The sequence below is a fragment of the Rattus norvegicus genome, chromosome 2, assembly GCF_036323735.1.
Source record: "Rattus norvegicus strain BN/NHsdMcwi chromosome 2, GRCr8, whole genome shotgun sequence".
Lineage (NCBI taxonomy): Eukaryota > Metazoa > Chordata > Mammalia > Rodentia > Muridae > Rattus > Rattus norvegicus.
The window spans coordinates 216,482,635-216,497,264 of NC_086020.1; the positions used below are offsets into that span (position 1 = coordinate 216,482,635).

Here is a 14,630-nt window from a genome sequence, read left to right on the forward strand (position 1 = left end):
TTAACATTCTGAGCTTTCAATTTTTTTTCAATATGCTTTCCCAGTTTGAAAACAACAAACATTATTAAGAAAAGAGAATCAGTATGAGTTTTTAAGAGTGCTTTATATAGTATCTTTATGGAGATACACTCTTATAAAGAATAAAAAGGGGCCAAGTGCAAAGATTATATCTAAACAAGGTAGCACGCCAGGGTACAATTCTCCAGCCATCTCTGGCTTCTCCATAGATTGTATATATTAAGAGAAAGAAAGGGCAGTTGGGGAACGTAAGCAATGTCATGCATATTGTGTGATTAATACATGGACTTCTAATATTGACTCTCTGAACATAAACTTTAAAAAGGTTATTTGAAAATCACCCACTCTCACAAAACAAGAACAAACAAACGTCCATAACAACAAAGCTTTGGAGACAGAAATAACTGGCAAAGAGAGGAAATAAGGAGTGGTTTAAACCAATGGAACTTAGATTGTTTTACTCATGATATGAGATCCAGATGAATTTGCACATTTATAAAACAGCCGGTTCTTAATAAATGTCCATTTGTTGAGGTGTGGCAAGAACGCCTTGACTTCTTACACAAAGAGTAAAAATCTAGAAGCCAAGCCAGAGTCTAGATTGTGTGGCTGGTCTGTACTTGATTCTAAATGTGCCCAGTCAACGTCCCTCCCACAACCACAGAAAATCAGGCAGATATATAGGTCAGCTCACACTCATCTGAAGATCTCATAAGAACTGTCTGGATTGCAGGCACCCTTAAATTAGACAGTAGTTCTAAAACCATTAGTTCTGGTTAATCCCAGCCCCTGTGTTCTGTCGACTTGATCATTAGTTTTTTCATTAAGGATATAGCTCAATGATGAAATGTTCAATCTAAAAATAAGTTCCAAGCATTGATTATTAGAGGGTTCATATAAGAGCTCACATTGGCCATAGATGGTGTTTCTACTACTGTGTTTATATGCCTTAAATATCACATAGGGAAGGGGGAGACCATTTGAAATGTAAATAAATAAAATAATCAACAAAAACCTTCACAGAGCAAATGCTCATGTTAGCAGAGTTATATTTTTGATGTTCCTATGTTCTTTAAGATAAATGTGATGATTATGTATTTACCACTTGATTATCATAGAAACATATTCTATTTTTAAAATCCTGTTGTTTTTCCATCTCAAAAATAAGACCTAAGAAAATGGCACAAACACACACACACTTTATGTTTCTGCAGGAAATAGTGATAAAAGAAATTGCTTGACATTTACTCTTCTATTTACTGGCTTCTCTTCATAATCTTCTGAAGTATGAATACAGCTGATAGCTCAGAGCTATGTACCTAGTATAATATTATAGTACTGTATAATATTGTGGTAGTAATGTTATCATTATATTCGAAAATGGCACTTTTAGGAATTTCTACTAGTAAAAATGTATACTCTGGGCATTAAAATAAATTTATATTATGTCAGTAAAAATGGAAAAATATGAAGTATATAAAAGTTAGGAAATAATCAACAGGTTATTTACCAGAATTGAAAAGATTTTTTTTCTAGAAAAGCACCAAATAGCAAACCACTGTCATTTTGATCAAATGCAAGAGCTATTCACTGCTCTGGACTTTCATTTTGGAAAATAGTGATGATTTATGAATACATTATTGTTCCTGAAGTAATATTAGCATAGTGTAGTCGAGAAGCAGATGGGATCTTTAAGTAACTAATAATGATGTCTAAAGACGTTTAGTCTACTGTTCTATTAAGTTAACAGAATACATTTTCAGAATCTCACATACCACCTTGATCTTGAACAATAACACCACTTATATTTGTAATTTAAAACCAGGTTAAATAATGTCTGTCTGCTCTGACCCGATTTTTGTCTATGACAAAAAAAGCTCATCTTATAGAAAGAGCCCTCCTCTGATAAACACATACTCAAACACATGCATGCACCCACACATAAACAAAAATGCACACATAAGGTCTCACACAAACGCACAACTAAGAATGTTTGTAAGCATCACTTACCTTTACAATATGTAAAGTATATCAGTATTTCTCTTATATTCCAATTTTATTTCATGTACAGAAAAGGCAACATGTTTTTAAAAACCTGCTACAAATTTGAAACTCATCACAAAAGATACTGGTGCCTTAGAACACATGGTAAAATGTTTATACAATATAGATTTAATTAAGTGCATAGGGTTCACTACTATGAGATGTGAGCAAATTATCAGTAAGTCTCCTGATATTAGATGCAAATTCATAAAATGTAGCAACATGGTACCAAGTTTGTGTTTTCCCTAGGTGTTACCAAAAGTCAAGCCAAGAAAAATATTAAAGATTTGTCTCATTCCAACTTATACCTTAATTTAAGGTTAGCCTACTCACCTTGGTGATTTGTCTTCATTTTCTCCAGTACATTTACAGTGTGACTATTTTAACTTTAAACATTGAAATAAAAGTTATTCTCACTGGATTTAAATTTAATTACACTGGCTGCTAAATTCATACCTTCACCTTATTTCACCACAGGGCAACTTGTAGGTTACAGATCTTTTTAGTCATAAACACTTCACATTGTGATTGTAGTTTTTTAAACACACTTCCAAATTTATTTTTTTAATTGAAAATTGAATAATGGGAGAATAATAGAACAATGGAGTCAGGCAAGACCATGTAATGACTAGCAAGGAGGTGAATGGCAGCAAGACATTGTTTATTTTCCAATTTTAGGTAAACTTTGCTGAGCTGTATGTCTTACAAGAACACCTTTAAGTAATAAACACCAGACACATTTTAATGTGATCGCCATCCCTTAGATCTAGTACTCATTGAATTTCACAGTTCCAGAAAAAAACAAAACAAACAAACAAAACCAAACAACAACCCTAGCCACAATAGTCATTGTAATTGCTTTGGTTACTAATTTCATGACTAGAAATTTGCAATGATTTGTCTCTAAATCCATGTTCAAACATATTGCAACAAGGAGGGACTTATGAAGAAACATGCATTCTACCGCAATCCCCAGGTGCATACATGGAAGGAGGACACAGAGAGATAGACATGCTCTCTAAATCACAGACTGGGACAAGGAATGCAGGTCCTAAAAATTACCCTTCCACTCAACTGAAGTCAAGCTGTTGGCAGTCATCTGCCCTGTGGGAAAGGTTTCAGGGGCTGTGACAGGTAGAGTGGGTCGGTCATTCTGTTGATGTTCATAAATTTCATAAAACATGAAATTTGATTTCCTTGATGTGCTGATGAGGGAAATACTGGCTCTTTTTGAATTGTTATGAATAGAAGTAATTCATAGACTCTGTTCCTGTGTTTCCTGAGCCAGGAAAGCCAGAAGAAGAAGAGAAAGCTCCCATTGGATTCTGTGTGCTTCTAACTGGTCCTCCAGTATATACTGCATGAAAGATTAGGTGAGGGTCCAATTAAAAATTTAGCATATTAATTTGCAGCCTTTAAGAAAACATAATACACACTTTTACATTTTTGAAACAGCTTTTTAAATAGCCTTCCTATTATCCAGAACTTAATTTTATATAACTTGTTTACAAATAAAAATTTATTTAAATATCTTGACACACACAAACATACACATACACACACGCACACACACACATATATATGTATGTATATATATATATGTGTATATATATATTCATTTAGGATATAACAAACACACCAGACCACATCTTCTTATATTCCATAGAATATCATCACATCTTTTATTTGTGAGGCAGGGAATAAACATTACTGATGTACTAATTTCCGAAGGTACCACTTTGTCACCTTGACTAGCCATTACCATCAAGGATGGAGAAATGAGAAAATTGAGTATAAAGGATGAGTCCTAGAGTTGAAACATTAGCTGTCAGAGAACACAGGCATGCGCCATTGTGGTATATGGATCTATCATCCTAATTCAGAACAAACTGATGTTAAATAAATGTCACATTTAAATTCTGCTTATTCTTTGGGTTGACAGATTTAGTCCCATATGTTTTTTTTCTTTAATTTGCTTCACTGTTGCTTACTGGGAGGAACATTTCTAATACTTAAGATTGATATCTCATCCTTTTTTCAAAGAAAAAGGTCACCATCTTATGTCAGAATAGATAATATGCATCTAATTTCCTCTGTGCCTCTTTTGTCTCCCTCCTTTTCAAGATAATTAGTTGAAACTGATCTCAATATGTGCTCTTATGTACATGTGGATAACTGACCGAATTCAGACAGATCTTCACGAAGGTTGCAAGAAGCCATCAAAATATAAGTGGGCTATGTATCAAATATCAAGACCCAGATTACCAGGGGGTATTATTAGTATTTGTCATAGTAACAAGACTAGAATACTCTTTAATGGGCTTCTTAGATATCAGTAAGCATGTAGACATAACCCGGAACATTCCTCCTTTTTGCTCTTAGCTATTACATTTCTTCTCTCTTTCAGATAATGCTTAAAGGACTCTGCAGCAGTTCTTGGTATTGGACATAGCATCTCAGCTGTTGCCTTCCTGGTCTGCTGGTCTACCAGATTTGACTCATTTGTGATTCCTTCGAGAATCTCCCATGATTTGCAATGGTTACATGAATGTTTGGGAAGGGAAACTGGTACCATCTCACTATATGTTCGCCATGGCACATTAGGGAAAGAAGCCAGAAAAGGCTCCCAACGCATTGATTTTTAAAATGAATCTTATTGTAAAGTTTCGGAGAAGCTTTCGAACACTGATTGTTCTCTTAGCTACCTTTTGTTTGGTGAGCATCGTCATTTCTGCCTACTTCCTGTACTCTGGCTACAAACAGGAAATGACCCTTGTCGAAACTACTGCAGAAGCAGAGTGCGCTGACATCAAAAACCTTCCTTATCGGTCTATAGAACTGAAAACCATCAAGCCTATTGATACATCCAAAACTGATCCCACTGTCCTTCTCTTTGTAGAGAGCCAGTATTCGCAACTTGGTCAAGATATTATAGCAATCTTGGAGTCCAGCCGGTTTCAGTACCAGATGGTCATTGCTCCAGGCAAGGGAGACATACCTCCTCTTACCGATAGTGGCAAGGGGAAGTACACATTGATTATTTACGAAAACATTTTGAAGTACGTCAGCATGGACTCATGGAACCGGGAGCTTTTAGAAAAATACTGTATAGAATACAGTGTTAGCATTATTGGTTTTCATAAAGCCAATGAGAACAGCTTGCCGACTACACAACTGAAAGGGTTTCCTTTGAACTTATTCAATAATGTAGCTCTGAAGGACTGCTCTGTGAACCCCCAGTCTCCTCTGCTTCATATTACCAAAGGCCCCAAAGTTGAAAAGGGACCTCTTCCTGGGGAAGACTGGACAATTTTCCAATATAACCATTCTACCTACCAGCCAGTGCTTTTAACTGAGTTACAAACAGAAAAGTCCCTCTCTTTCTTGTCCAGCCAAACACTCTATGCGACAATAATTCAGGATCTGGGGCTTCATGATGGGATCCAGCGAGTTCTTTTTGGTAACAATTTGAACTTTTGGTTGCACAAGCTCATTTTCATAGACGCCATCTCTTTCTTGTCGGGCAAGAGGCTGACACTATCCTTGGACAGGTACATCCTTGTGGACATTGATGACATATTTGTGGGGAAGGAGGGCACAAGGATGAATGTCAAAGATGTGAAGGTAAGAGCATGGATAAAGAACAACTTGATTTGTAATTTGTTAGTGCTCTATGGGATTAATAAAACATGATCTTTAAAATACTTTATAACATAATCACCGATTTAAGCCAATCTTAAACTATTGTACACACACACAAAAGCTCAGATATACAAATGCATACACGCACGCGCGTATACACACTCATACACACAGACATACACAGAGGTGGGGGAGAAAAGAAGGAGGGTGGGGAGAGGGAGATACACAACACATTAGAATAAAAGCATAGATATCCTAAAATATAATTGATCTTCATCTCACATCTTCTTGTCTATCCCAACAAGAAGCCATTATAAGTAACTCCAGATTCAATGTGTGGCAGATTGTAACTTTGAAATTCATAACATTACAGGACTCTGTTTATGAACCAACCACTTGTGTACATTGGATTTGATCAGGGTGATTGAAAAACAAGATGAACTATAGCTTAAGTCTTTTCTGTAACCTCATGCAAGCATAGTTTTCACCTGTGTGAAACGTTTATACTATTGTAAATAATGCCATCAGCAAAAATAGTTTTAAAGGGACTTGGTCTTAAGAAGCATTAATTTTATCTCTACTAATTTATGATATTGGTTTGGATATGAGAGAAGTGACAATAGGCAATATTTCAGGGCTGTACTCAGTTGACTACATTGTAAAACATACACTGTGATTGCTACTAAATACACAAAAGGCCAAACACAAAGATAAGTTTCTAGTTCAGCTTCCTGGGAGGCTGAGAAAGAGTTAAAGACAAACTGGGTAAGAGCCAGAAATAGAAAATGATATTAGCAAAATATACTATGCATGGTCAACTATAAACTCAGAGAATTCTGAGACTAATTCTTTTAGTTTTAGTCAAATGTTCCGATAGGCTGACTCATTATATCTTATGGTGTCTTGCATATAACAAAACTGACAATGTGCAAAGTATTTGATAAACATACACACAAATTTATTATTATTACTATTGTTGTTGTTGTTGTCAGAGGAGAAGGATTGCTATTTTATTGTCTCTTAGTCTTCTGTTATTCAGCTTTGTAAACATGAGCCCTGCATGCTACTTCAAATATCAGCTTAAATGTCATGACCACTAATAGATAAAATATTGATACCCACAAAATCAGTTCACTTAAAAAATCTCTGAAATACATGCAGACCAGCAAGCTCTACTACTAATGGGTCTCTGAGCAACATACTATTCCACCTGGACACAAATACATCATTCAGATCTGGCAAAAGTGTTTAAGTGATTGCAGCTGAAATTGTCTACATTTCTGGGTTTAAAATTTTGATTTACTATTTGTTTCAATTAATTTAAATGCTAATATTTTATCTTAAATTTAGAAGAAGTCACATGTTTTGAAATAATCTTAGACTATGAAGTACCTAATCTGAAAAAAATAGAACAGCCAGTTCTAATTTATACCCAAAGAACAATATGAATTAAAAGATTTCTATAGGTTTAAATTGAATTGACCAACTCAAACCTAGCTAGGAAATTTGTTTGCAAAGGAAAACTGATGGCTACTCACCATTATTCATAAGATATGCAAAATCCCGGTGGTTTCCTAAACTGTAGAACCCTAAGCAAAATACCAGAATAGTGAGACTTAACAGAGATACGAAAATTTTATAATCTCAAAGAGCTGAGATTATATACTTATATAAATACATATTTAGATTGGACATATTCAAAAGTATATATATATATATTAGTTTAACAGAATATATTAGATGTGTAATATTTGCCAATATAGACATGATTTAATTTAACACTCTATAAGCAAAACTTACTATATTTTTTATGAACATCTCTCATTCCCAAGCCCTGTAATCTCTGATGACTTCCATTCTACTTTGCTTGTGTGAACTCAGACAAATACACTTCAGATAACAGATGCAAGCTCAGTTTTCTATACCAGGAAAGGTTCACATAAATAATGTCAAGTTGATTATGTAAGTGACAGAATTTTCTGCATTTTAAAAAATGAATAATAGTTCAGTATGTATTTATACATATATACACACACATATATATATATACATATATACATGCATATCACATTTTTCATCTCTCTTTATCATATCCTTTAACACAGTTTATTACTATATTAAAGTGAAAGGTGTTGAGGATGTTTCTTCCTCAGATAAATATCACTTCATAATATATACATAGTCAGATATGAGTCATGATTCACACGTGGCTTAGTCAGGGTTCCATTGCTGTGATGAAACACCATGACCACAGCAACTCTTATAAAATGAAGCTTTAACTGGGGCTGGCTTACAGTTTCAGAGGTTTAGTCCATTATCGGTATTGCAGGGAGCATGGAAAATACGGTACCTGCGAAGTAGCTGAGTGTTCTACATCTGAATCTGCATGCAGCAGGGAGAGGGAGAGACACTGGTCTTGGCATTGGCTTTGAAACTTCAAAGCCACCACCAGTGACGTACTTTCTCCATCAATACCACACCTCCTTATTCTTCCCAAGTCGTGCTATTCCTTGAGGAGTAAACATTCAGATATGTGAGCCTATGGGGGTTATTTTTATGGAAACCACCACACGTGGTAATTCCATTGTAGATGCCTATGAGTTAAAGTAAGCTTCAGTCTCTCCTCAGGGGCCAATTCACATTCCCACTAAGAGTGTGGAATATTTCGTACTCCACGTTTGCTTTCCAACTCTTCCTCGCATTTGGATGTTCATACCAGTGCTTCTAAAACACACACAGAAGGATCGCACGAGTTCACGTGTATTTTCCTTGCAATTTTTTTTTTTTGCATCTCTTGGAAAATTAACTCTTACTTTCTTTGATTTTTGTCTTTAAATTTTCACCCCAAGATGAAAGTGGCTTGGACTCCACACTACAGTAGTAGACTACAGTAGTTGAATTTGCTGTTAGAAATCAGTTTCATAAAAAAAAAGAGAAGAAATCAGTTTTGTACATAGTGTTTTTCCATATTATTTCTTAGCAACTTTGTAGACCATGTGTGGGGTCCATGAACTTCCTTGCCTTTCCCTTACAGAGAAAGCCTTTACTGACTTTATTTTTCTTTTGCATTCTCAGCTTTGCAGAGTAAACTTTCTAGACTGGAAATTGTGTTTGATTCCTGCAGCTCGTTACTTCAGTCTCTCATGGGCTCCATAGTCTCTGCTAAAAAGTCAGCTTCTTTTGTTACGCCATTAGGTATCTAATGCTTTCCTTGATGCTTTTTGTCATATCAATTCTTTTTAATTTCTTTTCTTATTTATTTTTATTTTTTTCCATTTTTATTAAATTGGGTATTTCTTATTTACAGTTCAAATGTAATTTTCTTCCTGGTTTCCTGTCCATCAGCCCCCTAACCCCCACCTCTCCCCTTCTACATGGGTGCTCAACTCCCTATCCTCTCCCCTTTACTGCTACCCGCAATAATCCCCTACACTGGGGATCCAACCTTGGCAGAACCAAGGGCTTCCCCTTCCATTGGTGACCAACAAAGATATTCACAGCTACATATGCAGCTGGAGCCTTGGGTCAGTCCATGTACAGTCTTTGGGTAGTGGTTTAGACCCTGTAAGCTCTGGTTGAATGGCATTGTTGTTCTTCTTATGGGGTCGCAAGCCCCTTCAGCTCTTTCAGTCTATTCTCTAATTCCTCCAATCGCGGTCCCGTTCTCAGTTCAGTGGTTTGCTGCTAGCATTCGCCTCTGTATTTGACATGTTCTGGTTGTGTCTCTCAGGAGAGATCTATATCCGGTTCCTGCCAGCATGCACTTCTTAGCTTCATCCATCTTATCTAGTTTTGGTGGCTATATATGTATGGGTCACATGTGGGGCAGGCTCTGAACGGCCATTCCTTCAATCTCTGCTCTAAACTTAGTCTCCATATCCCCTCCTATGGATATTTTTGTTCCCTGTTTAAAGAAGTGAAGCTTCTGCACATTGGTCATCCTTCTTGAGTTTCATGTGGTCCAAGCACTGCATCTTCAGTAATTCGAGCATTTGGGCTAATATCCACCTATAATTGAGTGCATACTATGTGTGCTTTGCTATGATTGGGTTACCTCACTCAGGATGTTTTCTAGTTCCATCCATTTTCATGAAGTCATTGTTTTTGATAGCAGAGTAGTACTCCATTGTGTAGATGTACCACATTTTCTGTATCCATTCTTGTGTTGAAGGGCATCTGGGTTCTTTCCAGCTTCTGGCTATTATAAATAAGGCTGCTATGAACATAGTGGAGCATGTGTTTTTGTTGTATGTTGGAGCATCTTTTGGGTATATACCCAGGAGAGGTATATACCCCAGGAGAGCTGGGGACCGAACCCAGGGCCTTGCGCTTGCTAGGCAAGTGCTCTACCACTGAGCTAAATCCCCAACCCCATGCGCACCATTTTTTATTGTAAGCATATCATACCTCTACTAGTGTATTTCTATATAATCCTGAAATAAATCATAGATTTATGATATTTTTAAAGTAAAATTAATGGGGGAATACTATAGCACTGCAAATGACAACTCTTGCTTTAAGTGTGTGACTGACTCTCTCTGGCCCAGTTCCACAATTAGTGTGGAAAAAAAGTACAACACCTAACAGTAAACAATGGTTTAGTCTTTTTATGACACTACTCTAATCTGTGTCTATAATAGATGAATAAATCAATAGGTCACATAAGTATGTGCATGCACACATATTGGTATCTATTCACTTGAGCTCAATTTTCTAACTTGAGATACAAATTCAAAATTGTCCTTTAGCCATTAGAACAAAAAATCATTTTTTGTAGTACAACATTTTATTGTCATGAACAGAATGGGGATTTTTTTAGATCAATCAGAAGACTTAATTTTATAACTGCATGGTTTTGTGTAACCAAAGCTGTCTCATATGGAACTCCTATCTTTATCAATCCTTCCTACATCAGCCCATTTTGCCATGACTTTCCTCATCCATTTGAAAAGCAATTTAATGTCCGAGTGACTGCTTACTCCCATGATGTTTGCGTCTCTATTGCATTAGTATCTGTTTCCTCAGTCTAGTAACCCTTGTAACTTGCAGGTCACTTGGTGAAATTGGTGCTTCCTTTCCTCTTTGCTAGTTTGCATAGCATCTCCATGCACTAAGGAATCAATCCAGGAAGGATGAAGCTTGCAGGACTGTACCAGCTGGATTTCAGCATTTCTATGACTCGTGATTGTGGCGTCTTCAGCAATAGAACTATAAATTCAAATTGGAGAGGGTAATCATTAGCTTAGGAAACACCCTGAGTGTTTGGGGCCTCTGGGACCTCACTGAATAATATGTTCAAAAGAAATAAATAACCCATTCCAAGAACTGTGACTTTTACTCACTAGTCTCCGATGTGTAATGAGATATTGTCTCTCTGTTATAAAGTAACTCCATTTTACTTCTCTATATATAACTATATATTTAATATGTATATATACATATATATACACAATAAAAATTCTACTCTAGTAGGCTTACATTTGCAAATGTCTTCAGTGTTATTTATCTATCCCTGTACTATCTCCTCTACCCTTTGTTTCCTAACCCAGGTTTAACCATTCCCATTCTATTTTTCCATTATTATTCTTTCTACCAATGTATTCTCTCCACCCCGTCTTGAAACTCTATTCCCATAACCACTTAAGCAGTTTTCTCACTTCTATGAGTGTTTCAAATAAAAGCACACTTGTCTGAAAATTCAAAGGTAATATTTAAGATAGGATAAAACATGTCTTTGTTCTAGGTTACCTCACTCAGAATGGGTATCTTCAGCTCTATCCATAGACCTCGAAGATTTATAATTTTATTTTCTTAATAATATTTCATTGTATAAATATGCGGTACTTTTTTTAAATATCCAGTCACCAGTCAATGGGCATCTAGGCTTTTTACATTTATTAGCTTTTTTCCTTTCATTGTTTTTCTTTTTCATTTTTTGGTAAAGCAGTAATTAAGATGGATGGCAGTTATCCCTAAAGTAGAACATAGAATCATTTGGTTATATACCTAAGAGGAGCGTCTCTGGATCATGTGGTAGATCAATTTCTATCTTTTGGAGAAACTTCCACACAGATTGTCATAGTTGCAGTGCCAGGTTACACTTATTCCTTTATTACACTTCCCTTCATGTCCATACCCACACTTACTGCCAGACACATAATATGCTATTTTAATTTTATGTTCGTGTGTGTGGGGTATGCATATATACCTGTGTATTACATGTGCACGGTACCCATGGAGGCCAGAGTTGGGAATCAGATGCCCTGGACTGGGTTTACAGACAGTCGTGAGTTGTGTATATATTGTGGATTGGAGTAGGGTCTTCTAGAAGAACAGCAAGTGCTCTTCACTGCGGATCCATCAGTCTGGCCTCTAGGCTAACATTCTTAAATATCTTGATGAAATGCACTCATTTATTTCTTTGACTATCTACTATATATAAGACAAAAGGACATGGTCTATTTAATAAAATTAAATTTATTTTAAGGTTCTTTGTGACTCAGCCCAAAATTTACCTTTATACATCTATACTGCTCAATTACACTTTCTGGATTTCTGCTTCAATGAAATGTCTTCAACTTCAATATCTTGACTAAAATGCCTAATGTTCTCATTTCAAAAAAATCAATGTGTAATAAAGTAGAACAATGATTAGTAGAGGTTAGGAAGGGTAGAGAGCAGTGACACAAAGCAGTCCTGCACCATAGGTACTGACCTACAGTTAGTATAAAAAGTTCTAGTGTTCTGCAGCATAGTAATGGGATGCCCATAGTACATAATAATGGGGTTTAAATTTTTATAGAGAACTAACAAACAGGAGATCAAATATAATTGATGAAAAAATATTAATTGCCTTGGCTTAATTATATATATATGTGTATATATATATGTATATATATATATATTGAAATATCACACTATACCCATGAATTCAAAAAGTTATCATGTGTTAATTAAAAAAGAAAAAAATTAAAAGATGCCTTAAGTATTTTTCTTTTGCGAATGTGACACATTTTCTAATGACCTCAGCAGATGGTAATTTTTCTTTAACCTGAGCTCTTAATAATCACCACTCTCTTTCTTAACATCTTTGCAAACATGAGACAACTTCAAAACTAGGTAGTCAATTTTCTCCTATATTTAATTGTGCCTGAAAATATGTAAGTAGCAGGTTTAGTTGTAGATTTTAAAATGTTTAGTTGAGAAACATTATAAATCATTTAACTTTAGAGACTAAATATCTAACAAATCACAAAATAATTTATTTTCTCCCAAAGAATGGTAAAGTATAATATCCAGCTTTTGAATTTCTGCTGGGCGGTGCAGAGGTTCCTGTCACACCCTCATAAGACTAATGACAAATAAATAAGTACCATCAGGTGCTGTGTATAGAGGTCTCTATACAAATAGATCAATTCTATGAAATTTCTTCCTGTCTTTTTTTTTTCATATAGTTTCAATTAGCTGAAGAGAATGGCTCTACATAGAAAATTTTGGCAAATTTAGAAATGATCTTAGAAAATTTCTAGTTTACTGAAAAACAGTCACCAGACAAGATACATTTTGTCAAAACTTTATTTAAATTCTTAAACTAATTCCTTTAGATTTCAGTGGAGTACCAAAATATTTTTATTAATTAATTTATTCAATTTTATCCCAATAGCCACCTCCTCTCTCCTCGAACTCCCCACTATAACGCCCCTATTTCCCTTTGCCCTTCTCTGTGAGAAATGGGAGGACAGCCTGGATATCACCCCACTCTGGAGTATCAAGTCATTGCAGAACAAGGCACATCCTCTCCCACTGAGGTCCAATAAGGCAGCCCAGTATGAAGGGTTCTACAGGCAGGCATCAGGTGCAAGGGCAGCTCTCATACATCCCTCACATACCTTTCTAGTTTCTGGCTACTACGGATAAAGGCGCTGTGAACACAGTTGAGCAAGTGGTCTTATGGGATGCTGGAGCATCTTTTGAGTGATATAGGTAGGTCTTCAGGTAGAACTATTCCCAATTTTCTGAGATTCTGCTAAATTGATTTCCAGAATGAGTGTTTGTACAAGCTTGCACTCCCACCAGAAAGGTAGGACTACATCTTCACCAGTATGCTCTGTAGATTGATTTTTCCATCTTAGATATTTTGATCCGTATAATATGGACTCTCATATCTGCATTTCTCTGTTGATTAAGGACATCAGACATTTGTTTAACTGTTTCTGGGCCGTTAGAGATTTCTCTGTTGAGAGTTCTGTTTAGCTCTGTAGCCCATTTTGTGTGTGTGGGTGTGTGTGTTTCTTTTTTGAAATTGTTTAGTTTATATATTTTCATCTCAAATGTTGTCCCCTTCTTCCCAGTTTCCCCTCTGCAAACCCCCATCCCATCCTACTCCCTCTCCTTTGCCTCTATGAGGGCGATCTTGCACTCACTCACCCTCTCCTGCCTCACCTCTCTAGTTTCTACCTACGCTGGGACATCAAGCCATTGCAAGGCTGCAGCCTTTCTGCCTACATTAAGTTCAATAGCAGGGGTCCCAGTACCTCTGGACTGAACTCTTTTGTATTAGTTCCAAACCACAGGAAGAATTCTCCACTTGGCTCAGGCAAGATCTATAGTCTCTTCTATCTTTGAAAACAATTAAACCAAACTTAGAATTCTATCCTATGATTACCTGCTAGTATGAAGCAGGCAGCTTTTATTGTTGAGCTCTTCCTCAGAGCAGCCATCCTGTATCTTTTCACAGCATGGGACCTCAAACCCTATGATCTGAGTCAGCCCCATTATGTCTTTGTTTAAGGTTCCTACCCTTGGCTACCAAGTGACTCCTCTCTTCTCTCTTCTCTCTTCTCTCTGAGAAACTAACTCTCCCATTCTTCCAGACCTGCTTCAGAGCGGTCTGAACCAGTCTGCTGCGATTCTAAAATATTAGTGGA

At 36.2% G+C, this 14,630-nt stretch overlaps 1 protein-coding gene across 2 annotated transcripts in view; it reads left to right on the forward strand.

The window, feature by feature from the left end:
- Ndst4 (N-deacetylase and N-sulfotransferase 4) overlaps positions 1 to 14,630 on the forward strand; it is a 332,494-nt gene that overhangs the window by 21,093 nt on the left and 296,771 nt on the right. For both annotated transcript variants that reach the window (XM_039102716.2, NM_001191849.2), the window contains 1 exon segment: positions 4,469 to 5,685. In XM_039102716.2, the coding sequence (XP_038958644.1) occupies positions 4,708 to 5,685 (978 nt within the window). In that variant the 5' untranslated portion in view covers positions 4,469 to 4,707.